The sequence below is a fragment of the Meles meles genome, chromosome 7 (assembly GCF_922984935.1).
Source record: "Meles meles chromosome 7, mMelMel3.1 paternal haplotype, whole genome shotgun sequence".
Classification (NCBI taxonomy): domain Eukaryota; kingdom Metazoa; phylum Chordata; class Mammalia; order Carnivora; family Mustelidae; genus Meles; species Meles meles.
Window position 1 is genome coordinate 85,612,251 of NC_060072.1, and position 27,657 is coordinate 85,639,907.

Consider the following 27,657-nt stretch of genomic DNA (forward strand, 5'->3'; position numbering starts at 1 on the left):
TCCACCTGGCTCCTCCCCGCGTTCGCCAAGCTCCCCTCCCCCTTCCCCAAGGAGAGTCTGCAAGGAAGCCGCGGCGGAGGAGAGCTGAGACTAAAAGGCAAGGGGGCCCTTGGGTAAAGACCCAGGGGGAAAGCCGAGAGCGAGGTGGGGATCACCGTGCTGGGAGGAGGCTGTGGGGAGAACTGGAAGGAGTGGACGGGAAAAGAAGAGGTGGTATGGCATGTGAAGGTGGAGGGAAGAGGGGGGATGGGTAGGGCCCTCGTGAAGAATCCTAGCTCTTTGGCTCAGCTCCCTCTGCTTGCACGCACGGCCCCCATCCCTGGAAACCAGGGATGGGTGAGTAGTGCTGGACCTCGTTGCCCTTGGCTGCCTGACTCCTATCCTGGCACTTGTCCAATTCAAATCAGTGCACCTGTGATGTCTCCCTGTATTTCTCCCTCCCATGTGCTTATCCACACACATGTGATTTTATATTTAGATTTTATGCCTGTGTTTCTACGTGTGTGTCACTGTGAATCTGTAAGGATGCTTATAGATGAATCTGCGTACATTTGGTATTCCGTGCCTTTATAAGTGGTTTAGAGATGCAGAAGAATCCGGACTGTGTTTGCAAGTCAGCAGTCCTAACCTTCCCCCTTGTTATGGTGAATTCTCGCCCTCAGGGAAGCCCCCAGGGGTGAAAGATCAGAGTGTGGGTTTGTAAGTGAGGAGCTCCCAGAGTCAATGAGAGGAAAAAACTCAAGGGAAATGGGATCAGCATACTCACGTTTTGTTCTTCTGTTCCCAAATTTTCGCCTCCCTATTTGCACTAGCTAGTTAGCCTTTCTTTTTTTGAGAACGGCAGAAATTGAACATGAACGCTTTAGTTATTAGGAGAGTATCTCCATCCATATCTGTTTATTGTATCTCTTTCACTGTTCGTCATTATATGCTTTTTAAAGTCCTATTTGTATCCGTATGTGTTAGAAATAGAGTATGGAGCTATGTATCTAAGCATATTAAATAAAAGTTTTCATATGACTGTGTGCATTTTGTATTGTTTGTCAGTTCCCCAATGCTTTCAGCAACGATTTATTGAACTGTGATGTGCACAGACTTCACCAGGCTTTGGAAAGCTGTGGGAGAGTTTTTTAAAAATGAACATGATCCCTCCCTGGAGGATTGTTCAGTCTAGTTAGGGAAAATGGCTTATCGCTATCATCTATCCCGGGGTCTGCAGACACTTTCTGTAAAAGGCCAGATAGTAAATATTTTAGTCTTTGCAGGCTATCTGGTCTCTGTCACCATAATCTACTCTGTTGTGGTAGCCAGAAGCAGCCATAAGATGATGTGTGAAAGAATGAGAGTGGTATGGATAATGAAATTTGAATTTCATGCCATTTGAACATGTCATAAAATTGTTTTTTCAACCATTTAAAAACGTGGAAACGTTTCTTAGTTTGCTGCCATATGAAACCATAAAAGGGGCTTGATTTGGTCCATGTGCTGTATAGCTTGCTGACTCCTGATCTAGTCTGAACTTCTTTTCAATATATGAGAAGCAATTTAAATACCACATAGGGGTGCCTCGGTGGCTCACCCGGTTAAACAGCTGACTCTTAATTTCTGCTCCGGTCATGATCTCTGGGTCCTGGGATCTAGCCCCAAGATGGGCCCTGCCCTCAGCAGGGAGTCTGCTTGGGATTCTCTCTTTCCCTCTGTCCCTCCCCATTGTGTTCTTTCTCTCTCTCTCTCTCTCAAATAAATGATGAATTTTTAAAAATTACATAAAGTAGGGATTAAATGCTAAATGAATGATCCAGTACCAGACAATTTGTGATGAGAGGAAGTCCCAAAAGGAACTCCTTGACCTGTGAGGTCATCAGTGAAGGCTTAATAGACTTAGTATTAATAAGGTTGTGACGAGGACTGGTCTTAAATGATGGACTGGGCTATCGATCTGGGGAAAAGGGCCCAGGTGGCCTTCTGGATGCGGGATCAGTGTGCCCAAGTACACACGTGGGGAGGAGCAAAGTAATGTTCAGGTGATGATGGAGCAGGAAATTCATGGGAGCAAAGGTTGAAGCGGCAGGCAAGGGCTAGATCGTGGAAGCTTGGACTGCCGACCCAAGAAGCAAGCACGGATTATGTGTAGTTTGTGAGGCTCTGTGTCCCTTAATAATACTATGTGTGTTTGTGTAGGTGTGTCTTCGTGAGTGTCCCGTTGCATGTGTTTTATGGACACGTGTGTGGATTTGTGTGTTTATGTGACCTGTGTCTTTATCAGCAGCTCTCCTGATGTCCCCAGATTCACAGCAGAAATAGGAGCTGTGCTTAAAGGTCATCAGGCCCGTTCAGGTGAATGCATCCTCTCTCCACCGAGGCCCCAGGGTCCGCCTACCTTCCATGGAGGTTTGTTTTGTGTCTCTGATAGAGTGGAGAAGGGAAACAAACAGAGGGAGAGCAGCTATTGTAGGCAATTCTGGTGGAGAGAGGCAGCAAGGATCGCAAAGAAGAGAAGGGTAAGGGTAGATAGAAGGGAGGAGAATAGGATTTGGCAACCATTTTGACTCTGCGAGTAAGGAGGAGATAAATTTAAAAATTTAGGCTTTAGCCTGGGTAGCTGGGAGAGTGATGATTCTGTTGACATTTTAAAGATATAAAAGCATGTCTCGTGTGTTCCTGTGAGAGAGATAAATAAGACTTGCAGACAAAAATAGGAAGGTGGTCACATGTCATGTGTCCCTATCCCTGCAAATGTGGCGATGGTTCTGTTACTCTTCCCGCCGGATAACGTGTGAGGTGCAAGGCCTGAAGAGGAGTCGGGAGATGCCCAGGAGGCCAGGAGCCTGAGAGGATGGGAGAAGCCCTAGAATGTCTTTTTAATCGTTCCCGAGCCTGAACCATTGATTTGTGCAAGCTCAGATGTGCATGTGAAACCTCACACTCTAGTGCCAGCTTAGCTCGATTCCATACAACTGAACCCTGATCTTCACCGTAACCCAGCCTACCCTTGCTTTCCTGCTTCCATCTTGCTGGTTCTCAGTCAGTGCCCCAAACCTCATCGGAGTCCTGCGGTCTGCAACAGCCTTTCCCTTCCTGAGAGCCCCTCTCTTCCCTTGAGGCGAACTTGACTTTCCTCCCTGTTTTCTCATGTCTGTTCAGGCAACTGCCCTTCCCCTTGACCTTAGCTTGTTCTCCAAATAGGCTCCAATTGAGGTGGGAGGGATTAGCTAGGACCTTTGCGGTGCTGGGTTTGATTACTGTGACATTTCAGCCGGTCACTCTGTGGGGGTGTGGCCTTCTTCTGGAAGAAGTCCAAAGCACCCAGGCTGTAAAGCCCAGGCTTAGTATAGTGAGAGAGTCTGACTGAGGCGGCTCTCACCAGTCAAACAGCCATTTCCCCGAGCACCTCGATCTACTTGTGTCTTAACAGGTCATTCCCTTGAATTTCAGAGTGGATCATGACCCATGAAGAGCACCATGCAGCCAAAACCCTGGGGATCGGCAAAGCCATCGCCGTGTTAACCTCTGGTGGAGATGCCCAAGGTATGGAGGAAGGCGCTGCTTGGGGAGGGACAAAAAACATGGCTGGTGGGCCCCCTTGAATTTCTTGACTCCCTTCACCTGTAGAACAAGAACTATCCTCCTTAATGTCCTCCTGCTGTAGAGTCACGCTGGAATCCTGGGCCTTCCCAAAATTCTCTGTCAGGTCTAAGTCCCCAAGTGCTTCTGGATATTGTTTGCTCTAATTTACGCAGATCTTCCTATAACTTCTTTCCAGGTTTCTCTGAAGATTTGGGACCATGTGGGTCTTTTGGTACCTAAAAGGCAGGTGTTTCCTCAAGCCATACTAGAAAGAGACTGAAGAGATAAAATTGTTTTGAAAGCAGTAGGTGGATTCATTTCCAGGACACTGAAGTAGTGGGGAAAGGGAGGACCAGAACTGGGATTTGGTGGGCCCTACCTAGAGCCTCAGCTATTGCCTCTGATGTCTGTGGGGCTGCTGCACTAACCAGGCTCCAGCATCTCATTCCGATAGCACATTCCCTTCTACTAGGCACAGTTCTTCTCCGTTTTCTGTTTTCTCTGGCCTTTTCCTCCTCTTCCATTCCTTCAGCCCTCCAACAAAAAGGAACAGCAGCAGTTAATTGGTACAGACCCATTGGGTGGGGTCCGGGGGTGGGGTGGGCAGACAGCAAAGTCAGAGAGAACCACTTTCTGGGTTGAGTCCCAGAAACCTGGAAGTCAGGAAAATCAGGTATATGGCAAAATGAAGTAGGAGGTAGAGAATGTGTGATTTTTTTTCCCCCTCATTTGATGGTCTCATGTATTCTAGTTTATAATACCTTGAAGAGAGGCAGACTGTCTTTGAGAGGGACACCAGGACATGGACACTGTGCTGGAGAAAGAGAGAAGGAAAGAGATTGTAGCTGGTCTCCCCTTCACTCCACTCCTCTGTCTCTCTAGGCTTCCTAGACTTTGCGTTAAGCACCCATTTTGTTTGGGGCCTTGTCCTGTGTGTTTTGAAAAAGTTGATTTCCTTGGGGAACTTGTAGTTCTAGGAGGAGAGGTGACATACATTTCTAGAGTGTTTCTACATTTCTTATGTGAGGCTCATAAATAACAATAATCAAGTGTGCCGTAAGCAAGTAGAACCCACTTATATCATGAAATGTTAGGCGTTAGTAGGACTAACCACGGAAAAGTTCCCAGACAAGGTAAATTTCAAGAAACTGAACTCTTCATTGAATGGATTCTTGCTTCAACAGTGCCTGGTACATAGTCAGTGCTAAATAAACATATTCCTAATTAAGTGCAAAGGGAATTATTGAGCACCTGTGTAGCAAGCAGGATGGTGGGCACTAAGGATACGTTGATGAAAAGGTCACAGGTTGTCTTCGCTCTTACAGTCCTTCTCATGAGTGTCATTAGTAAATCTAGACTTTAAAGATGTTTTAAACTAATGTTTATTGAGTTACACCTGTGATATATATTATGAACACGAGAATGCTAGAATGAAGACACTTAGGGAGGAGGGCCGAGAAGTCTGAGTTCAGGAATGGTGGCTGGATTGGGAATGCAGAGCCCTGCTTGAGGCTGGCCTGGCTTCTCTTGCTTCTCTGTTCTCTCCTGGAGAGACTCCCATGCTACGTAAACTCTTGAGTGTTGACTCTAAAACCTTGGTAGGGTGGGTCGTGAAATTGGATGAAGCGAAGCAGGAGCCTGCTGAAAATCCAAGGGACGTATGTGAAGTTAGGAAATTATGAAAAAGAAGGACTCTCTGGAGAGGGGGAAGTGGTTAAAAAAAAAAAGAAGAGAGAGAGACACCTAGGATTTAACTTGGGTCTAAGAGCAGCAGAGCCCTTCCAGCTTCGGATCCTGAGCAGAGAAACCCTCATTTTAGAGGGACTGTCACCTGCTTCATAGGAAGATCATCCTTCCTGGAGGCAGGCCTAGCATAAGTTGATTAGTGGAGGGCCAGCTGGACCCAGGTCTGTGGGGTCCTGTGACAGGCATGGTGTCCCCAGGGAAACATCCCACTGGGGGGCCACATAACATCACAGGTGCACGGGAGCAGTTGGGACAGGATGAAACTGAGAGAGGCAGGAAGCAAAGCAGAAAACTCAAAGCAGAGCCGAGAGATCCCAGCTGAAGGAGCAGCTCAAATACAGCAGTGGCCCGCCCAGAGATCAGTTTCATGAGCTTTAGTTTTCCCAGGGAGAGCAGAGCATAGAAATGATTTTTCCCCAGAGGCTGTGAGGCACATGGGAGAGTGAGATCAGGCTCTGTAAAATCCAGACAGGCCACAGCTCTGTCATTCCCTGAGTTCAGCAAAGCTCGTAACTTCTTAAAGTAGAAGAGAGGCCAGAAAGCAGCCTGAGTTCAGAAACTGGTCTGAGTAGATACAAATCCTAATTCCCGCTTCAGCCCAGGAATGGCCCCAGCTCTGCTCAGTCATACCACGTTGGGCATTCTGACATTAGCTTATTCTGCTGGAAAGGATCTCAGTCGTCTGCTCTGGCCCTCTGTCCTCAGAAGGGCAGTCCATTCCGAATGCCTGTCTATCCTGTTTGCAAAGGTGTTAGAGGTTTACAGGAACAGGGATTCGATGACCTCTCTGGATTGCTGTTCTAGGATTCATAATTTGAATTACATATTCAGAAGTGTAATCCAGGCCTAACATTTATTTCCCATGTTGGAATTAAAGGATCTTTTTTTTTTTTCCTATTCAGAGTTTAACATTTGCTTTCAAAAAGGTGTTGACCAAGTCATTTATTAGTTTGTTTCTGTCTCATGTGATAGGGACCCATCACCCATAGTTCTCCCCAATGCCTCTTCCCTACAGGCTTTAATTAGAAACTCCAGAGTACGTGCCTCTGATGTTCTCCAGAGCCCCTCTTCCCTGTACCCAGAATACCCCCTGGGTGGTGCCTGTAATCTTATCCTTCGTCTTGCTTCTAATAAGTGAGACAGCTGCGAACACAGGGTTATTTAGGGCAGCGTGGAACAGCCAAGGAGAGCCTGGCCAGGACTGGTCTGGGGCCAGAATAGGCCAGTAATGTGAAGTAGGAGAGCCCAAAGAATTACTGGGACTCCCTAGTAAAAGTTAGTATACATCCCAGTCTGTGATTTCTAGGGAACTGGGGGTTTGAGATGCAGGTATAGGGGAAAAAGGGAGTCTTAAAACTCGGTTTCTAGAAAAATAGCTGTCCAACTTAGAGGCAGGAAGGATGACCTCTGGAGCTTGATAAGATGGGGTGAGAAGGTAAAGAGAGGAGAGAAGAGAAAGAATTTTCTTCTGCCCAATGGATTTGGGTATTTCCTACCTGACAGCCATTGTTTACACTTAAAACCTTTTAAGTCATTTGTTTTTCTCAAGTCTTTTTTCCCCTACCCTTACTCAGTTGGGGAGTGGGAAACAGCATTCGAACTTACAAATTTCAGAAGAATGTTTTTTCCTTATTTTTTAAAATTACAGCTCGTGCTCCGGAACTCCAGGTATCCCAAAGAGAATCCCAAAGGCCTTGTCAAAGTCTAGAAAATGAATAAACAATTGTCATTTCTATTCTGATCTTATAGACTTTATGCCACCTTCCTAAAGCACAGATGGCTATGCATTGACTCTGACTTTGCTCTTTTCATAAACACAGGCTTTTCCTACTGCTGCCGTCACAGATTTTTCCATTTTGATCCCTTCAAGTTGAGAATGTGAACCTAGACTTCTAGACTCTGACAGCGCTGCTCACCAGGGGCCTCTCGTAGGCAAGCCAAATCTTTCAGTTCTTACCTGAGATCAGTTTTGGGAGCGTTCGGTAGTGTTCCAGCTTCTTGAAACTGTCCCCTTTGGCTTCCAAGACATCGCTAAGCTGCTTTTCCATCTGTCTTTATTGCAGCTCCTTCTCAGCCTCCCTCCTGGATCCTGTTTTCCCCTGCCCTTTCTTTCAGTATTGGTTTTCCTCTAGGTTCCATTCCTTGCCTTTCCCGTTTGGATTCTACGTATTCTCTTGAGACAGCCTCTTCCAAGTCCACGTGGATGTCCCACAAGAACTTCAAGCTCAGTGTCTCCCAATATGAATGTGTCATCCGCACCCCCACCTGTCTGACTCAAAACCCGCCTCCGCTCGGTTAATCGCACCACCATTGTACCCTGTGCCTGAATCATTCCTGGGGCGTTTCCATCCCCCTCTCCAACACCTTGAAATCTAACCGCATAGCTGTGCTGCTTCCGAGGTGTCTCCCGTCCAGTGTCTCCTTTTGTCCCCAGTGCCACTCTCCCAGTCCAGGCTGTCCATCAGTTTTGCCTAGGATGCCTGAGAGCCATCTTATCCCTGCATCCTCCGAGTTGCTGCCACGGTGATCTTTCTGATATGCACAGAGCATCATGTCTCTCTGCTCTCAAAAGTCTGCAAAGATTCCCTATCATTTGCAACTTTTTTTTTCTAGGTCACACACCCCTTTAAGTATCATATGAAAGCTGTGGACCTTCTCCCAAATGAAATTCCTGTGCCCAGAACACTTTTCCTAGTTTCATGGGGTTCATGAAGTCCCTGAAACCACCACCCATGGATCTCCAGTCGAACCCTGGCCTACAGAATAACAGTCACAGTTCTTCATGTGGCATTCGGGTGCCTGCCCAACTGTACGTGGCTTCATCTCATGTAGAGAGAGAGAGCACAAGCCAGGGGAGGGGCAGAGGGAGAGGGAGGAGCAGACTCCCCACCGAACAGGGAGCCCATTGTGGTGCTCGATCCCAGGACCCTGGGATCATGACCTGAGCCGGAGGCAGACACTTAACTGACCAAGCCACCCGGGCATCCACCTAAGGTTGTTTCTTGACTCTTGCCGTCATTTGTGCTATTCTCCTGCCTAGAACACTCACCCAAAGTGTCCATCTGACAAAAAAGATTTATAAGGATATTGTCCTTAGGTCAAATGCTGTCATTTCTGTATAACCTGTCCTGACTTCCTCCTGGCAGTTGAGATGCTCCTTTTCCTTGTTCCCACTATGCTTTGTACATATCCCCGTTGTAGGGATCCATGTTGTAACCATATTATATTCTTTGCAAGTCTTGAGGACCATTACCGAGTCCCTTAATTTTGTATCCCTAGACTATATCATTCACTACTATTTCCCTAGTGCCTATATAGTGCCTGGAGCATGTATTCAATAAATATTTGCTCAATGAGTGAATGGCCCTTCGATCTGATTTGGCGCTTATAGCCATCTAATATCAACTCTTGTCAGCCTGCAAACTGCCTCGCCCCCCAAAAAACCCCAGACATTTTGGTCTTTTTTATTCTGTTCCATTCCAGGTAGTTTGGGATTTTGCAGTAGTTCTTGATGGATTTTAGTTTGCTGCTGTGGATTCTTCTAACTACTGGTTTCCCTAGTGCCCACTGGAATCTGGCATTTCCCTAGGCAGGATTAAGGACCATAGGAGTAGACTTTAGATTGAAACAAAAAAAATGAACTGGGGTATCTGAGGGAAGGTGGTTCACATGGTTCACAAGAATTGATCTATCTTGGCTTTGAGATTCCTTGAGCCTCATGGTGAGGCCCTCCTCCCGTTACAAGGTAGGAGGGGCTTACTGGGATCAAGACACAGGAGTGTCTTCCATCTCTCACCAGGGAAGCCCTGCTTACTTCATACAGTTATCAGTAGCACTGGTTCTAATATGGCGGCCTTTATAGCTTCCACCGTGTGTCGTGTGTTGTGGGGGGTGGTTCCTCCACGGTATCCGTGGCAGAGACTGTTCTCGCCACACTGAGTAGCTACTGGAAAAGAATGATGCTTAAGTGGGAGAAAGGGGAAAGGCTCTCCTCTCTGTTTTAGTCCTAATTAGTGTCAGTCCTAATTGTTTCTCCCAGTGGAGATAGTGGCTCTGTGACTGTGACTTCTTTGGACCTCAGTTTCCAAATCTGTAAAATGGAGGCAGCTTCAGAGTTGTGGATAGGAGTCAATGAGATGAGGTTTTTTTTTTTTTAATATTTTATTTATTTGACAGAGAGAAATCACAACTAGGCAGAGAGGCAGGCAGAGAGAGAGGAGGAAGCAGGCTCCCCGCGGAGCAGAGAGCCCGATGCGGGGCTCAATCCCAGGACCCTGGGATCATGACCTGAGCCGAAGGCAGAGGCTTTAACCCACTGAGCCACCCAGGTGCCCCTGAGATTAGGTTTGATAAGCATTTAGCAGTGTCTAACACTACAGTAAGCATTCAAGATGATGATTCCCTGGATTGCCCTGGCAAGGAAAGCTCTCAGGAAAGATGGGATTTGGGGTAAAGGGAGAGATATGTGGAGCTATATAAACACTAAACATGGTAATTCAGTGTTAGTGGGGAGGCTGGAAGACTTGGAGGAGAGAAGTATTCTAGATTCAGAGAAAAGCCTAAGAAAAGGACTGGGTCATATCCTGTAGTCCAGGCTGCTTTTCTGAGGACTAACTTCTCCCTGTTGTCTTTCCTCCCTCCTTGCAGGTATGAATGCTGCTGTCAGAGCTGTGGTTCGAGTTGGTATCTTCACTGGTGCCCGCGTCTTCTTTGTCCATGAGGTTGGTTCTCTACTTTGTTCTTCATCATTCTTTCTTTGTTTTCTGCTCCTCCTTCCCTACTTTCTCTTTCTTCTCCCTCCAGTTACATGCTATGTCTCACCTGTCTTGGCTCCCTGTCTCCATGAGTATCCCCTGCCACTCCAGTCTCCGATAATGATGGTGGGATCTAGGGGTCTGCAGACTGGGTCCTCATGGTGCCTGTCCAATTTAAGAAAGAAGTACCTCATTTCAGAGTATTTCACAGAAAATTTAGTATATCCAGAGATAGAGCCTTTGGAAGGAAGAGTCTCATCAGGTTTCTGTAGTTTCCTGAACCTTCTGAGGGTCTAACTCCTCTACCATTCTCTCCCTTCTCTCTCGTTCTTTGTCCGCTCTTTGCTCTGTAAGATTTATTTGCTTTCTTCCCAATTTCCTCTTTTCAAGTCCCACTTCTCTCCCTCCTTCCCTCCAACACCCTTCTCTTTTCCCTCTGCTGTTATCAAAGCCATCTGTTATCTAGTTCCCTGGGAAGCAGATTGGAGGACATGGGATGAGCCAGAAGAAAGGGTAATTAGGATGAAATATCAGGAAGGACATCCTGCCCTTTTGAGATTGTAAGAAACTAGAAGAGGGTATTGAAAGTTGATGTCTTCTTCCTTGGACTGTGTTAAATATGACAGTGTCATGGGCATCCAGGAAGAGTAATGGGAGGAGGCGATTTGATTCTGAGAACTTCTTCCCAGGATCCTGTCTTGATCGTGGGGGTTTAGGAGAACTGGCCTAGCAGATGCTGAATGGGTGTAATGTGCCCCACAGGGTTACCAAGGCCTGGTGGATGGCGGAGATCACATCAGGGAGGCCACCTGGGAGAGTGTTTCGATGATGCTGCAGCTGGTATGTTCCTGAAGACTCCTGTCCCATGTTTGTCCTGTCCTTGCTGCACCGCACTCTGGTTTAGCCTCATGGTTGCTCAAGTCCCCCCTCCCCCCATGTGGCTCGATGTGAAGGGTCTATGACAAGAGAGGTGCCACGACTGCCCTTTACTCTTTGAGTCTGAAAATATGTCCCTGTTTTCCTAGGGTGGCATGGGGATGGGAGCGGTCACAGGACAGTTTGCTCCTTATAGAAAGGTCATAGGCAAGACTTGAGGAGCCACTATGTAAGCAGGACCTGCTTTGGGGTCACGGGAAAGGCCTGGCCATTAAAATAACTTTACCAGACGACTGGAGCCAGAGCCAGAAGTAGAGCTGAAATCTGCCAGTCCTCATGTGATAGAGATAATGTCACCTGAAACCAAAGTGTTTAAGGGAGGAAGGAACCAATATAGCATTTCAGAGTTTCCAGAAAACACCCTAAGATTATGCTGACTATATCCAGAACCCTTTGTGCCACTTTCTCTAAGTCATAGACCTATTTTCTGATTTACTGAAAAATCTGCAAATTACATTTGTATCCCTATTCTTTACTTCAACCGTCTAAGAATCCATAGGAAAAATTTTAAGGTGCCAGCTTCGTGAAGGTTCTCTTTAAGCAATAATGCCTGCAGTAAAGTGGTCTGAGAATGAGCCAGAATTCTCCATCAATACTCCCAAAGGCATGGAGCCAATTACTTAGCTCTCTTGGGGTATCTATAAGCCCCTGGGAATACTCAGAGCTATTTTTCCTGTGAATACCTAGGTATGGTGTCTCCTCTCACTAGCACCATAGTCTGAGGAGCAGAGAGGAAATTGGCAGTACCTGGTTGCAATTAGAAATCAGTGGGTTCAAGAGGGAAAAGGTACTACCAAGCACATTGGGATGAACTCCTAAGAATAGTCTGGATGCAGTCTGATGAAGTCAGGTCACTAGGGAGAATTTCCAGGACTGAAGCCAGTGCTATTTCTTGTGAAAGATGGAGATTATCCCAAAAGCCAATTGTATGTATTCCTTTGCTCTCCTTGAGGATAATCACTTTGATGACAAAGTCTTCAACGAAATGGGTTGATCTTAGTCTTCAAAGAGGTATAGCAGAATATAAGGAGTAACCCTATGATAGCTCAGCCAGTATCATTTCTCTCTCTTCTAGAAAGGACAGATGGCCCTTCAGGATGTCAGGGCTCTTTCTAGAAAGGCATGTGGTTAGGACAGCCCATCACAGTGTTGGAATGGAGGAAATCTTAGCACGTTGAGCCCAAATTTGGCCATGTCCTCTGGGGAGCTGACTTCTACCTCTTCCCCACAGGGAGGCACAGTCATTGGAAGTGCCCGGTGCAAGGACTTCCGGGACCGAGAGGGGCGACTGCGAGCTGCCCACAACCTGGTGAAGCGTGGGATTACCAATCTGTGTGTCATTGGGGGTGATGGCAGCCTCACTGGGGCTGACACCTTCCGTTCTGAGTGGAGTGACTTACTGAGTGACCTCCAGAAAGCGGGTGAGACGTTGTTGTCATAAGTATGGTTTGTGCGCCTGCACACACCCCCGTCCTCCCGCTGGAGGAAGTCATTACCTAGATGCAAACGGACAGCCTCTGGCCTCCTTGTTCTGCCATTGCTTACGGTTCCCATTGGCTGCAGGTCCTTCCCTCCCCAGTCACCTGCTCTTTCGGCACGCCAGGCACCTCACCCAGGGGCTTCCGGTTTGCTTGTCTTTGTCAGGTAAGATCACAGCAGAGGAGGCTACAAAGTCCAGCTACCTGAACATCGTGGGCTTGGTGGGCTCCATTGACAATGACTTCTGCGGCACTGATATGACCATCGGCACCGATTCTGCCCTGCACCGCATCATAGAGATCGTGGATGCCATCACCACTACTGCTCAGAGGTAAGGGGCAGTGTAGGAAGGTGGCAGCTGGGACTGGCTGAAGGGCTGGGGTCTAGGGAAGATGAACGCTTTGGAGCTGTAGACTCCTAACAACCAGTTTTCTGGGGGCTAGAATGCTGTTTTTAACGAAGGGTTATCCCTGGAGCCCTGAAATTGCGCCACCATCTAAATGCTGTGGGTTTGCCTCTTGTCGCTGTCTAGTGCACTGTCCACGCTGTGGCTCTGAGGGCTTTAATACCCAGGGGGTCTCCCAAATGATTAGGGGCCAATATGAGATGAATCCAGGGAGCCCCAAACCTCAGCCACCTTTTCAGCTATGTCATAGTGACTGTGGTGGCCACCACCACTGCTCAGAGAGTGTGAGAAGGAGGGACAGAAGGTCACAGTTTCCCAGGGCAATCCTCGGAGATTCCAGGCCAGTCGAGACCTCGCTTCTTCCCTTCCCTTCCCGGGCCCCCTTTCTCCCTGGAACAGAGCCACAGGACTGACACAATGTACTGCTGTATTTTAGCCACCCCGTGGCTGACGTGTTTCCCCGGGTCTCCCTGGTCTCTCAGGAAGCTTGTTGGAAGCCTGTTGGAAGCATAAATGCATCTCCCAGGGAGCTTTCATGGCGTGGATGTGGGTGGCGGCTTGATCCTGGCCACAGGGACACGAGGACTGTGTAAGCCCTTTGTCTCTCTCTTGCAGCCACCAGAGGACGTTTGTGTTAGAAGTGATGGGCCGGCACTGTGGGTAAGATCCCCATCTGGAGTCACTGATTCTGCAGTGCCAGCAATGGCTTTCTCTTCCCTGGAGAGTCTAAAGAGGTCTCCCAGGGGTAGCAGATCTGGAGGTGTATGCGCTGCTCTGCTTCTCTGCTTCCAGCCCCACCCCCCGACCTACCCACGCATGCGGGGTTGTGCCTGTGTGTATGGGCCCAGGCACACTCCAGTGTGAAGGGACACACAGTGCTCTGAGATTAGAAGCTGCTTTGGTAGGTGAGCATGACTAGAAGGTGCTCGTCAGGGACGGAGGCCCACTGAGAAGCTGTCTCAAGAAGACACCTCACCCCAAGAAGGAAACCACAGACCTTCAGACCTTCCACTGACTATGGGGACAGGCAGACCCGCTGGGTTTGGGTGAGGCTGCTCATGGAATGTGGCTCCTAGCGTGATGCTTCTGCCTCTCATCTCAGATACCTGGCCCTTGTCACCTCCCTCTCCTGCGGGGCTGACTGGGTTTTTATTCCTGAGTGTCCGCCAGATGATGACTGGGAGGAACATCTTTGTCGCCGGCTCAGCGAGGTACTGGCACTTTATTTTGCCCTTAAAAAACCCTCGCCTGGGGGCGCCTGGGTGGCTCAGTGGATTAAGCCACTGCCTTCGGCTCAGGTCATGATCTCAGGGTCCTGGGATCGAGCCCCCCCATCTGCCTCAGCATCCCTGCTGAGCAGAGAGCCTGCTTCCCCCGCCCCCTCTGCCTGACTCTCTGCCTACTTGCGATCTCTCTCTCTGTCAAATAAATAAATAAAAAATCTTTAAAAACAAAACAAAACAAAACAAAAACCCACAAAAAAACCCTCGCCTGTTCTACTGATGCTGCCTTCACATCAGTTTCCCTCCACTGAGCTCTCTTCTCTTTGCTCTTGACCAGACAAGGACCCGTGGTTCTCGTCTCAACATCATCATTGTGGCTGAAGGTGCAATCGACAAGAATGGGAAACCAATCACCTCTGAGGACATCAAGAATGTAAGTAGGAAGAACCCAGAAAGGGCTTGGACACCATCCCCCGCCCCCTTCCTTAGTGATCTGAGTCTCCCCTTAGGCCTTCTGTACATCTCTCCCTCTGGTGTCCAAGGAATTGTGACAAGATAAGAGGCTAAGCCACTTGGGTTTATCTTAGTCTCTACTTGTTTTCAGCCTTTGACTCTTTATCCCTGTCTCTGTCTCTCTTTTGGCCTCTTTAGCTGGTGGTAAAGCGTCTGGGATATGACACTCGGGTCACTGTCTTGGGGCATGTGCAGCGGGGTGGGACCCCGTCAGCCTTTGACCGAATCCTGGTAAGTCATAGGGTTATGAGGCCCTCACATGTTAGAACCCATAGCCTACAGAAACTGCACTTCACTGTGACAGGGGCACAACCCGCTGACCATGCTGCCCACCCTGAGCCTCTGATGGCACCGGCCCTTGACCCATTCCTGTACCTGTACCAGTTCTCTTCTGTTGCAAAAACTGGTGGGAAACTCTATCCTCCCCAAACGAAGAGCTCTCAGATCTCTGCTTTGAGCATTAATACCATTATTAAGATCTAACTTCAGACTCTCAGATTGAACCCTCTTATCCTACTTGACTGTAGTCCTCAGATACGTGGCTTAGCCCTGTGATCTGGATGGGCCTTGATTGCCCTGGCTCTCCAGGCTGAGTCCAGATTGGGAGGCCTGAGCCAGACTGCCTTTGCTCCCTGGGCTCCTGCAGGGCAGCAGGATGGGTGTGGAAGCCGTGATGGCACTTCTGGAGGGGACCCCGGACACCCCAGCCTGTGTGGTGAGCCTCTCTGGTAACCAGGCTGTGCGCCTGCCCCTCATGGAGTGTGTCCAGGTGGTAAGTACTGACCTCAACCCCACTTCCTAACAGCCCTGAGCCTGTCTTTGAGCTGAGAGGGAAAGAGACCCACTTGCAAGGCCAGTGGAGCAAGGAACAGATTGAAAGACAGCAGGGGAGTCAGATGGGGAAAGAACATGATACGCTCTGTATGGGAGCGGTCTCCTCTCTGAGTCTCAGGGTCCCCTTCTGTAAGTGTTCCTAAAGAACGTGACAGATGCTGCATCCCACCAAGTAATGAGGCCCAACATCGTATAATATCCAACCTCAATTTCTTTCACCACATATTTGTGGGAAGAGGAATGCAGTAGCTCTCCAAAGACTATGAAAAGCAGGGATAGTAGTAAGGTCTGGCTGGCTGGCTCATATGTTTCTATAGTATCCACCTTGACCATGTTCCTCTGAACCAAAACAAGGTTTCTGATGCTCACCCTGAGGGCTAGTAGAAGGAGTGGCAGGACGCTTTGTAAAGGGTCTGCTGCAGTACTTGGAAAATACTCAGTGCTCAGGGAGAGGTGGCTTTTACATGAAGGACTTGCTTGTCTGCTACCACAGAGCAGACATTGCGGCTGGGAGCTCAGGAGTCCGGCCCATCCTTGGGGCTGGTCTGCATGCACAGGGCTGAGGGCCCCCCCGTCTCCTGCCCTGCTTCTCTCGGAGACTCAGGGAGTCCCAGCCACCTGCCGCACAGATACACTCCAACCTTGCTTGGAACTGTGTCTCTGGAAGCCCAACAGTGAAAGCTCTGGCTCATGGAGAAGAAATCCGTAGCTGGGAAACACATGGCAGGGACTGGCTTTTCTCCCCGACTGCACTCTCTGGGTGATCGTCTTCCTTTACTCAGTTTAGAGGCTGCTTTGAGGTTGTGGCATGGGCGTGGCGTAGAGGGAGATGCTATTCTCTGAGCACTCCTCCACTCTGCCCGTGTTCTAGTAAGTAGAGCATTGAATCGCCTTCTTCCTCTGGCTGCTCATTCCTCCCCAAATTGAGGACAAACAGAGATACTTCTTTCTGTGCAAGGTCGGGAGGCATGGAGCAGGTGGGGTGCCTGGTGGGCAAGAACCAGTCATAAGTGCAGAGATGTTCCCATGGGATAGAAATCCAGCCGCGGAGAGCCCTGCCCTGTAGTTGTGACTCTCGCTGTGCTCCTTCCTCAGACCAAGGATGTGACCAAGGCCATGAACGACAGGAAATTTGACGAAGCCATGAAGCTGAGAGGCCGGTGAGGGAATGACCAGAAGCTCCCTAGCTACAGAAATCAGATACTGGAATGAAGGGGGGAAAAAAAAGAAAAAGAAAAAAAAAGACATAGCTTCAGACCCAAAATAGGGGCTTTTTATTGTCTCTGCAACAGTTTCTTCTCCAGGAGAATGGGTGGGGAGGTGACCAGGAGGCACAATACATCCCGGGGAATCTCTCCCTGGGATGTACCTTTTGTAATGTGGTGTGTCTGTGTGTGATTCCAGCTAGGTTTTCTGTTTCTCTAGGGAAAGCACAGCATCTCGTGCTATGTGCAGGCTGGGAGGAGAGCACTCAGGGAGGGTTGGATTAATCGGTGGCCCCTTCTAAGCCCCAACCTAGCCCGTGCTGTGTCCCAGTTATATCCTTCGAGGTTCGCCCTGTGGAACTTCACACCGCAAGAAAAACTTCAGACCCCCTTGGCTGCTAGCATGGGGAGTGGCCTGGAGACACTCCGCTCTCTGTATCTCTCTACTTTTTACAGGAGCTTCATGAACAACTGGGAGGTATACAAACTTCTTGCTCATGTCAGACCCCCAGTCACGAAGTCACCGGTGAGTTCTCCCCCCTTGACTCTCTCCTTCTCCCAGTCTCCCTCTACGAAGTGCTACTTTCATTCCACACAGCCTGCAGCCTGGCCAGCTTCCTTGCCCCCTGTCATCTTTGGTACGGAGCCCCAGACACTATTAAGAAATCGCGCAGCCACCAGATTCCAGCCCCATGTTCTTAGTGTGCCCCAGGCATCTTGAACCCAAGACCCACATCCAGTTTAGGACTGACAAGGTAGCTTGCAAGGAATGGGAAAGAAGTTTATGTATTTTTCCCCCTGGGCAAATCTGGGAATAACCACGTCTGAGTGTACTTTAGCCACTTCTTCCATTGCGGTAGTGGTTCTTGGTATTTGGGGTATATCAGAATTGCGTGGGCTGCTTATTAAACATGCAGATTGCTGGGTCCTTCCCTCACAGAAGATTTAGATCTGGGGCAGGGGCCCAGGTTTAATGGCATAAAGATCACGTGGCCCAAGGATCATGCTTTGGAAGCTCTCCTTCATTACATAACGAGTGATGTGTGGGCTTAGGGACAGAGCTTTGCTTATTGATCGTGATAGAGTTTTGCTTCCCTAGCATGAGGGAGCAGGCTATGCCAGCGTTCCTAGGGTAAGGGGGGTGTTATCCAGAGGCACGTGTCCTGATTGTGGGACCACTAGGGACTCGGGGTCGAGTTCCCCTTACTGACCTGCCCCCTTCTCTCTGCTGGGGTTTCGGTCCCTGTCTCTGCCCCACTCCCTCTCCGCTTCCTTCTCCCCAGGGTAGCACGCACACAGTGGCCGTGATGAACGTGGGGGCGCCAGCTGCAGGCATGAATGCTGCTGTGCGCTCCACTGTGAGAATTGGCCTCATCCAAGGCAACCGGGTGCTGGTTGTGCACGATGGCTTCGAGGGCCTGGCCAAGGGTCAGGTATGGGGACTAAAAGGACAGAGGGCACATACTCTGGGGCCAAGGAGCCGTCACAAGGAGGATAAGTGTAGCAGAGGAACCTGTCCATTCTCCTTTCTCTTGCCCCCCCCCCCCCCACCCACTTCCCCTTCCGTTCTCTACCTTGCTTTCCTCTAAGGTTTTGAACAGAAGTAAATACTTAATTTTAGGGCAGTATGAACAGGCAGGAGCCACTGAAATGAACCATTTGCAGATCACATACCTTATTTAATTCTCTATTCCAAAGCTTAGTGAGGTGTCTGGCATAAGTAGGCGCTTAATATTTGTGGATAAGCAGTAATGGTGGAGGAAGTTCATCGAGCTGGGGAAAGGCCGATGCCTGGCGTTCCTTTTCCCACCAGGGGCTGTTGGGGTGGGCTCAGAACACGGCAAGTGGTGTCAGTTCACAGTGCACACCTGTGTGACCTTTCTTGCAGATCGAGGAAGCTGGCTGGAGCTATGTAGGGGGCTGGACTGGCCAAGGTGGTTCCAAACTTGGGACGAAAAGGTAAGGGGCATCACAGGAGCACTCCTCCTAGTTACCCCTAAAGACGTCCCTCGTATATGGGTGTCATTTCATTAGGTCAGCATCTATACTCCTACCGTCTGGGACTTTGGTCCCCAAGCTCACAGTGGCCTCAGTGGCAGGCAGTGGGTGCAGACCTCTTTTAGCAGCTTTGGGCACGTAAAGCCCCAAGGTGGACCCGTGGACAGTGGTGAGAGGTGGCATAGGGAAGGGGGCACAAGTCAAGAAATTATACATAAAGCACTCTTCTAATTCTGGCTTTTCTCTCCCTCGATTTTCCTGTCCCTTCTCCAAATCCCATCACCTCATTGCGCACCCCTGCCCCACCCTATTCAATAGGACTCTCCCCAAGAAGAGCTTTGAGCAGATCAGTGCCAACATCACGAAATTTAACATTCAGGGCCTTGTCATCATTGGGGGCTTTGAGGTGAGTGCCCTCCCGTTTCCTCCCCTTCAACCCCCACCTCTCCCTCTCCCCTCATCACTGCCCTCGCCACTCTTCTCAGGCTTACACTGGGGGCCTGGAACTGATGGAGGGCAGGAAGCAGTTTGATGAGCTGTGCATCCCGTTTGTGGTCATCCCCGCTACGGTCTCCAACAATGTCCCTGGCTCCGACTTCAGTGTGGGGGCTGACACAGCCCTGAACACTATCTGCACGGTGAGACCCTGCTGCCACCTCCCAGGCCTCTGGCCAGGACTGCAGCCCCTGGACTACATGTGCTCCTAGAAAGTGAGCCACTTTTTTGGTACCCACCAAGTGAGTGCTTGAAGAGTGCTTCTGGAAGCACAGGTCTTTATGCAGGCCTTATTCGACCACATGTGTGGGGCTCATTCTCCCCTGGGTGTCTCCAACCTGGAAAGCCACCAGTACTCTGCATGCCATGGTTTTTCCTTCCTGAGGGTCTAGGGCCTAATTTCCCCACCCTGAGCAACAGAAAGGAGGAGTACAGCTTCTTTCCGAGGAGAAGGGTTCCACAGCCTGGTGGGCCCGTGTGCCTGCCGCCCCTGAAGGCAAGCAATTGATGTGGCCTAGCAGCCCAGCCTGCCTGGAGAGGAGAGCATTCCAGAGCAGGGTTGTGGCAAGGGCCAGAGAAGTGACAAGCAGCAGAGCCGGGGCCCCATCTCTGTAACTGTGACCCACTGTCTCACCAGACCTGTGACCGCATCAAGCAGTCAGCAGCAGGCACCAAGCGGCGCGTGTTCATCATTGAGACGATGGGCGGCTACTGCGGCTACCTGGCTACCATGGCCGGCCTGGCAGCTGGGGCTGATGCTGCCTATATTTTTGAGGAACCCTTCACCATTCGGGACCTGCAGGTAGACGGCTACCCCAAGCCTGTACCATAGCCCTCCCTTGCCCCTGTCTGTCCTCACTGTGCCTGCAGCAACCTGAACTGTGCAAGCTCAAGAGGAGGACAGCTGCCTGGTGCGTGGGGCTCTGCAAGGAGGTGGGAGAGGGCAGCACGCAGGCATTGTCTGGTGTAAGCTCACATGTGCCCTCGGCTCCTGTTGTTGGGAGTGTCGGTTTTGAAGGATGGCATGTTGCTAAGCCCTTCCCATGTGTTTTTGCGTTTTATCTTCAAAACAGACATGCAAGGAGACATTATCTCCATGTTACAGATGAGAAAGATTTAGACAGGTTAAAAGCCTATTCTAAACTTAAACGAGTGAGTAGAGGATTTAACCAACAGAGAAAGTCAGCCTTTCTACTGCATCCTGCCACCCCTTCGAACTTCCCTTGCTTCCAGACTCTTCTATTCCCTGTCACTTCCAGGGCTGGAGGGGTGGGGAACTTGGACTCCTATTCACAGAGGAACTGTATGATCCTAATTTTCCAAGATCTCAGTCCACTAGAGGAAAGAAAGGCCACAAAGTGGAGGGGCAGCAGGCTGAGGGAACTCCCTAATCCAAGAACCCAGCCGCCCCTGCTAGGAACGGAGGTGAGATTCTTCCTCCTTTACTCCCAGCTCGAAGTCCTGATGAAGGAACTGGTTCCTCCCAGGTCAATCACTGCCACACACACAAGCAAACCATTTAAGGACCAATGCTGAGAGCAAGAGTCAGCCCTCTGAGGGACGGGAACCAGAAACCCCTGGAAAGGGACATTGGGAGCAGGGGAAGGGCGAACTAGCAGTTGCCACAGCTGTCTCTGATGTGCCCTCTTCCAGTTCTGCCTGTCTTCTTTGCCATCTTTGTTTAAATTTCAGTCTACACTGAACTTCTTACAGGAATTAGACACAGGATTGTAAACAACTATCTTCCATGTCCCTCTCCCCTTCTGGGAGGTCTGGTGGGGAACAAGAGAGCTGTGCACCTGCCCAGCTGTCTCCGCTCCCAGCCAACCTTAGGATTTACTCTCTTGTTTTCAGGCAAATGTTGAACATCTGGTGCAAAAGATGAAAACCACTGTGAAGAGGGGCTTGGTGTTAAGGTATCTCATCCACGGCTTGTTCCTGAGTGAAGAGAAGAATTAGTTAGGCTCTGGCTCTAGCCCACAGATTGAATCCTTTTGGGACACCCTGAGGAATTTGGATACAAATGGAGAAAACCTGAGCCATGGGAGGAGATAGAAAAGGGAAGAACAAAGCTTACAAAAGCAGAAAAGGGTTGGGAGGAAAGGGAGATAACCAAAGTCACAGGCTTTTGGTTTCTACTTGGCAGGAATGAGAAGTGCAACGAGAACTATACCACTGACTTCATTTTCAACCTGTACTCTGAGGAAGGAAAGGGCATCTTTGACAGCAGGAAGAATGTGCTTGGCCACATGCAGCAGGTAGGGAAGACGCCCCGTCACACCCTTCACCAGATGGCCTTACCCCCAGTAGCCACTGGGCCTCCTGCTGGCCTCCAATCTGCTAGGGGCCATCAGTGCCACCACAGAGCACGAACCTGCGGTCTTGTACTGGCATAGAATCTAAACATCTTTACTCTGGAAATGGCCTTAGAGATTATGAGTCCATCCTCTTCATGAAGGCAGGTTTCTCAGCCTAGGCGCCATTGCTGTTCAGGGCTGGATAAGTCTTCGTGGTGGGGAGCTGTTGTGTGCATGGTGGGATGCTTTAGCAATATCCCTGGACTCTACCCAATACAGGCTGGTAGTACCTCCCTCCTGAGTTGTAACAACTAAAAACATGTCTTTAGACATTGCCAAACGTCCCTGGAGAGGCAAAATCATCTCTAGTTGAGGACCACCACCAGTTCAGATGAGGAAAGCGAGGCCCAGAGAGGAGAAACAATTTTTTCAGGGCTACTCATCAAGCCTGGGCGAGAGTTAGTGCTCTTCCCACCACACCATGCCGCCCTCTGTAAGGAACCTGGGAAATGAGTCTGGGCACCTTGCTGGTATTGGGCTCCGTCCCCAAGAACTGGGGCTTCCAGGGGAAATGAATTCCTTTCTACCATCCACATTCAGTCCCCACCTCTGGTGGGCCTCACTCACAGATGATACTAGCAGTCTTGGGCCTCCCCATCCTCAGTGTCTCCAGCTGATCCTGCTTACGTATGGACATTTGACCTTTGCCTACCCACATAAGAATTCCCAGTATCGCAAGTCCGAATGAGATTGCTATTAGCCCCTGCAGACATGGGTAGTGGATATCCAAGTGGATAAAGTATGACAATCTGTTCCCCACTTCCCACCTATTTTTGCTTAGCTCAGAGAAAATGTACATGATATTTTATATTATTCTGAGGTGCTACCAAGGCCATCCATATTGGTTCACAAGGAACACTTCTCTGTCCCTGACGATGGCAACTGACAAAAGCTGCTAGGCTGAAGAGGGGCAGAGAAGTGCCTGAGTGGCCAGTCAGACTGGAAGTAAACAACGGGATCTGGCAGCTGTGGAGCGAGAAGAGGCAGTTGTGAGATCAGTTACTCCTTTATCTAATTAGTTAGCTCTTACACCTGATACACATCCAAATCTGCCACGCCAGCTCACCCTGGTTCTCAGCACTGTCCCAGGATTTCCTTTCAGAGTTAGACTTCCGGATTCCTGTTTCTGGCTGTAAACCTGGGACTTTTTTTTTTTTTTTTTAAAGATTTATTTATTTGACAGATAGAGATTACAAGTAGGCAGAGAGAGAGAGAGAGGAGGAAGCAGGCTCCCAGCCGAGCAGAGAGCCCGATACGGGGCTCGATCCCAGGACCCCGGGATCATGACCTGAGCCGAAGGCAGAGGCTTTAACCCACTGAGCCACCCAGGCGCCCCAAACCTGGGACTTTTCTTTCCCTTTTCTCTGTATGTTCGGGTGTCTCTGCCACTTCATTAGAGTCTTTCCCTCTCTAACTTTAAGACTCTTTTTTCAGGGTGGGAGCCCAACTCCGTTTGACAGGAATTTTGCCACTAAGATGGGTGCCAAGGCTATGAACTGGATGTCTGGGAAAATCAAAGAGAGTTACCGTAACGGTAGGTGGGGTAAGAGGGTAAGCCCCCTCCACAGAGCTTGGCTCCCCATTACTGAAGCTTATTGACCATCCTTTATTGCAGGGAGGATCTTTGCCAACACGCCAGACTCGGGCTGTGTTCTGGGGATGCGTAAGAGGGCTCTGGTCTTTCAACCAGTGACTGAGCTGAAGGACCAGACGGATTTTGAGTGAGTACATCTATTTCCCTAGCAGTTTCAGGATCTCCTCTTCCCAACCTGTTTGCTGTCTTCCATCCTTTTATCTTAGCACTAACACAGGTAGTCATACCTCTCAGATCTTAGCCCTTGCCCTAAAGTCCAGCCTCTTCTACTCTACTCCTTCCCATCAGCATTTGATAGAAGTCATTTGGGGTGCTAAAAGGTGAAATCATCACCTATCTCATTTCTCTGTAGGCACCGCATCCCCAAGGAACAGTGGTGGCTGAAGCTGAGGCCCATCCTCAAAATCCTAGCCAAGTACGAGATTGACTTGGACACCTCAGAGCACGCCCACCTGGAGCACATCAGTCGGAAGCGGTCTGGAGAAACTTCTATCTAACCCTCTTTGGAGTGAGGGTCATGGATTGTCTGATCATGGTCAGCTCACCCTGATAGATCCAAGTCCGTGTATTCCCAAGTGTTTTAGTGCATTTTTCTTTAGGTTTCCTTTTATTTTGCAACTGTAGCCATGACCAGCTCTGGCCAGGGAGCTGGGGTGGTAGGCAGTGAGTAGAAACTCCTTTTAGGTAGAATTTATCATGACTTCTACCCCAGCTTCACCTGTCACACAAGATTGGGCTCCTCTCGTGCTACTGCTAGATTTCAGCTACTCGGTTAGAATTCTCCTAAAAATAAGCTTTATTTATTTCTTTGTGATAACAAAGTCTTGGTTCCTCTACTACTTTTACTGCAGTGACAGACAATAGCTACACTAATAAATGCCAACTGGTCACTGTCCTTTTGGTTCTCCTGTTGTCACTTGCACAAGTAGATGTCATACTGCCAACCCTAAGGACCAGACTCTGCTCAGACACCTGGGAAAATGCAGCCCATGTGATTACCCCGCATACTTCTCTCCACCTCCTGGCGTATTTCCCGCAGCATCTCTTGACTCTGTACAAAAGATCCTAGAACATCCTATGCTGATCCTTACCCTTGTTTCACACCAGTCCCTCCTGCATCCTTTGTGGCCATAGGGTGCACCAATGTCTCCTAAGCAAGACGTTGTGTTTCACCTTTTGATCCTATACCTATTACCCAGGGGTGCTTTTTTTCCAGCCATCCCACAATCTTGACTCTTCTGACAACTCAGGGTTCTTGCTTCTCAACCCTTCCCCTGTACTCCTTCCTAGATGAAAGGTAGAATCCATCTGTGGGGACACATGCACATTTTGAAAGCCTGGGAAAGAGACACCTGGACCGGGGCCTGGTTTGGTGGGCTGGCTGAAATACGGCTTTACAAAGTTGTCAGTTCTTATTTGGCTCAATTTGTGTTCTGTGTCATAACAACAGCTTCTTCCTCCTCATCAGCCAAGTGACTGTGTCATGCAGTTGGGTCTTCAGGAGCCTCCAAATTGACAGGATGGCGCCCTGTTGTTGCTCTTGGCACAAGCCTACATATTCCTCCCAACCCAGTTTTTCACTTGCTTGATGAAGCAGGAAGAGATTCCAGGTTTTACCATGGGTGGAGGATGGATCAGCTCTACTACATGGCTTTTGCTGGCTGTCCAAAGTATTACCTCTATACCCTGAAAACAGTTCTAAACAGTAACTGAGAAGTCTTGTCAGGAGTCCAGAATTAAAGTAGCCAAATGCTCGCGGCACAGTTCTTTAAGAGGAAGCGAAATTAACAATAAATATCGAGCACTATTACCACTGTATCCTCAAACCAGCTTATGAGGAGGGTAGTGACAGCCCCGCTTCAGAGTTCCAGCCAACAGGACTTCCAGTGATTAAATAATGTGGAGAAAAGTAGGAATAGTAGAAATTGCCAAACTTGCTTTTAGAAGTGTTTATTTCTTTTTTTTTTTTCAAGTGAGCAAAAAAAAAAAACCCACCAACAGCAAAAGGGCAAAAGCAGACATTGTTTTTCAAATTAGCTACGTCAGCAGATTCCAGTCATTTTTATTTGTGGTTCCCAATCAGTGAAAAGAAAAAAAAAAGTTTTTCAAATTTGCATCTGGGTCATCCAAGATCAATAACAACTTGCTCTAGTTTAAGAACATGAAAAGAAAGAGTATTGTTGACCAAGTATGATTCACTAAAGCAGTTCTTTTTTGAGTAGGTGGGCCATCTCAAAAGAAGCTCTTGTACTGCTCTTCCCCCGCACCCTCGGCTCCCCCGATGTCTTGTACAGATCAGTAAAAAGCAAAGTTTCCAAAACAGCTGAAAGGAAAATAATTCCCAACTCTTAGCAGAGTGAGCTATCTATAGGGAAATGAAGACAGGTGGGAAAAGCCCAGCCCTTCTTGTCCCCTGCTGGAGTAAACACCTTCAGCCAAGGTGTACAAACACCTGTAAGCCTGCTGGAGCAAACTGGCTTTCACAAAGAGAAAGAATTGCATTAGGAGAAAAGTCCTTAGGACATTGAGTTCTTAGGACTGCTCAGAACCTGCTATCTCCTCTACTATGTGGAAAACAGCAAGACAGTGTTATTTCTGAAATAACACTGCTGAACTACTAAACCCTCAGGCACACCCATGGAAAAGAAGCAAAGACTGCTGTTTCCTTTGCTGGTGGGAGAGGGGGCTAGTCCCTTCCGCACACACTCCACAACGTGGCACTCTCAGGTATCATCCGTATCATCCGTAACTGTGTGTCTGCACACCATCTGAGGTCATTGTTTCATCATCTTTGGGCCACATCTGTTAGCTGGGATTTTCTTAAACTTCTTCACTGACCAGTTACAATGCTTCTAGAGGGATTCTTCTGAAATTTTAATCATGTTCCCAAAGGAAAACTAAACACATTCTTTAAATACTCTTCATCTTCTAGAGAATTTTGTTGCACTGTTGACTTTTTCCCTAAAGGGGAGGGTAGGGGGAGAGCTCTTCTTTTGCAGGGTGCAATATAAAAAGCCATGTAAGCAATAAACAGAAAACAAAAGTGAGGGATCTTTTTTGTTTGGTTGCTCGGTTTGGGGAGGGGAGATGGTGTGGAGGTTACCGTTGTGACACGTTGCCTCTAAATACAAACCACACAACAGGAACAACTGCTTTTCCTGTTTTCCAAGACAAAGCACTGCAGGGAAAAGCCTCCCCCAGAGTTGCCTGTGTGACGGGGCAAATGTCTCCTCCAGCCTATTCCACAAGTAACAGGTATTCCTTCAGAGAAGCTGGCAGTGGAAGGCCCTTCACTGCATCTGGCAGATACTGGAGTCCCAAACTCCTGCGCACAGCATACCGAGAGAGTGTTTTTAGAGTTCCTGGGGCTGAGCACAGGACAGTCAGTTTTTCACACAGCTGCTGGTCTCTGGCCACTTCTCGTGGCATGGAGCCGTTCTTCCTTAACTCAAAGTGTCCCACAGCTCTGTGCAGGAGCTCAAAGCAAGAGTCTTCTTTCTCTGTTCCAAGTCCCCTGACTAGCAGAGCCACCAGGCGGGAGATGGGCGTCTGGCCTTTCAGGTTGATGACTCTGACCTCTGCACCATAATCAAGAAGGATGCTGACGCTCTCAAGATTTCCCTTCATGGCGGCCCAGCTGAGTGGGGTATCATTGTTATAATCCAGGGCATTGACAGAGGCCCCACTCTCTAGGAGGGCCCGCACACACTCAGCATTGTTCTTAAAGGCTGCCCAGTGAAGTGGGGTGTCTCGGTTGCCATCCAGTGCATTGGGGTTTGCACCATACTCCAAAAGGACCTCCACACAAGCCTCATCTTTCTCAGCTGCATAGTGGAGGGCTGTTCGGTTGTAACCATCCAGGGCATTTACCTGTAAAGAGGGAGGAACTACATTACAGTAGCTAGACCACCAAGAGGAAGATGGGCGGGCAATAGCAGCTTGCATGTGTTTATCCACGACCTTTGCTATGTCATGTTCTGAATATGAGAGTCAACAAGCAATTCCCAGCGAGTCCTGGTGATCAAGAGGACATATGACAGGATCTTAGGAGCAAATAGGAAGAGAATGGTCTCAGAACAACCAACACTCTATTCCATGCACTGATTAGCTGGCCTGCTTCATTTAGGTTTTTGCTATGTTCTTGTTTATTATTCACTAGGATCTCTACCATGGGGGGAGGGGTAAAGAAAGAGATGATGAAGTCTAAATCCTTGTAACTACTCTGGAAGATATTTATTGGAAAGGAGCTTGAATATATAAGCCAGAGCAAAGGTTCTGGATTATTTTGTTTATCCCAGCTCACTCTATTCTGTGGCTAATGGCAACCAGACTGAGATATGAGGCCATGTAGTTTTGCTGTGTTTATTAGCCATACAGAGAAGCTCAAATTGTGAATCCAATCAACCCCCTTGCAAATATACACTGTGCAGTCACAAGAGAACCTGGATAAAAGCATGTAAAAGGCTGAGCACAGAACTTTCAATACTGGAATAGCAGCTGACTTGCTAAAAATCAATATTACCAATAATTTCTGAAGGCTACAAAGACTT

The 27,657-nt window shown here is 48.8% G+C and overlaps 2 protein-coding genes across 7 annotated transcripts in view; one reads left to right on the plus strand and one right to left on the minus strand.

The window, feature by feature from the left end:
• On the plus strand, nucleotides 1–24,002 carry PFKM (phosphofructokinase, muscle). Of its 2 annotated transcripts, none has more exons than XM_046013950.1 (23): nucleotides 1–97; nucleotides 3,436–3,528; nucleotides 9,961–10,034; nucleotides 10,830–10,907; nucleotides 12,235–12,424; nucleotides 12,648–12,813; nucleotides 13,504–13,548; nucleotides 13,991–14,099; nucleotides 14,449–14,544; nucleotides 14,763–14,855; nucleotides 15,271–15,396; nucleotides 16,554–16,618; nucleotides 17,120–17,189; nucleotides 17,947–18,096; nucleotides 18,552–18,622; nucleotides 18,980–19,067; nucleotides 19,147–19,299; nucleotides 19,794–19,958; nucleotides 21,011–21,072; nucleotides 21,303–21,414; nucleotides 22,948–23,047; nucleotides 23,129–23,234; nucleotides 23,460–24,002. In XM_046013950.1, the coding sequence occupies exons 2-23, from the start codon at nucleotides 3,444–3,446 to the stop codon at nucleotides 23,602–23,604; spliced, it is 2,349 nt and encodes a 782-aa protein (XP_045869906.1). In that variant the 5' UTR covers nucleotides 1–97; nucleotides 3,436–3,443; the 3' UTR covers nucleotides 23,605–24,002. The 2 variants fall into 2 exon arrangements, with proteins under 2 accessions (XP_045869906.1, XP_045869905.1); XM_046013949.1 differs by having other exon boundaries at nucleotides 58–144.
• Nucleotides 23,708–27,657, minus strand: part of ASB8 (ankyrin repeat and SOCS box containing 8) — a 9,455-nt gene continuing 5,505 nt past the window's right edge. For all 5 annotated transcript variants that reach the window (XM_046013954.1, XM_046013953.1, XM_046013957.1 and 2 more), the window contains one exon: nucleotides 23,708–26,977. In XM_046013954.1, coding sequence (XP_045869910.1) covers nucleotides 26,345–26,977 — 633 coding nt within the window. In that variant the 3' untranslated portion in view covers nucleotides 23,708–26,344. The remainder of the gene's footprint in view (nucleotides 26,978–27,657) is intronic.

Bases quoted from the DNA above. Each gene is read 5' to 3' on its own strand.
- PFKM (XM_046013950.1), top strand. From the start codon at position 3,444: ATGACCCATGAAGAGCACCATGCAGCCAAAACCCTGGGGATCGGCAAA. The intron at 12,814-13,503 runs GTAAGGGGCAGT...TCTCTCTTGCAG, and splicing joins ATCACCACTACTGCTCAGAG to CCACCAGAGGACGTTTGTGT. The intron at 18,097-18,551 runs GTATGGGGACTA...CCTTTCTTGCAG, and splicing joins AGGGCCTGGCCAAGGGTCAG to ATCGAGGAAGCTGGCTGGAG.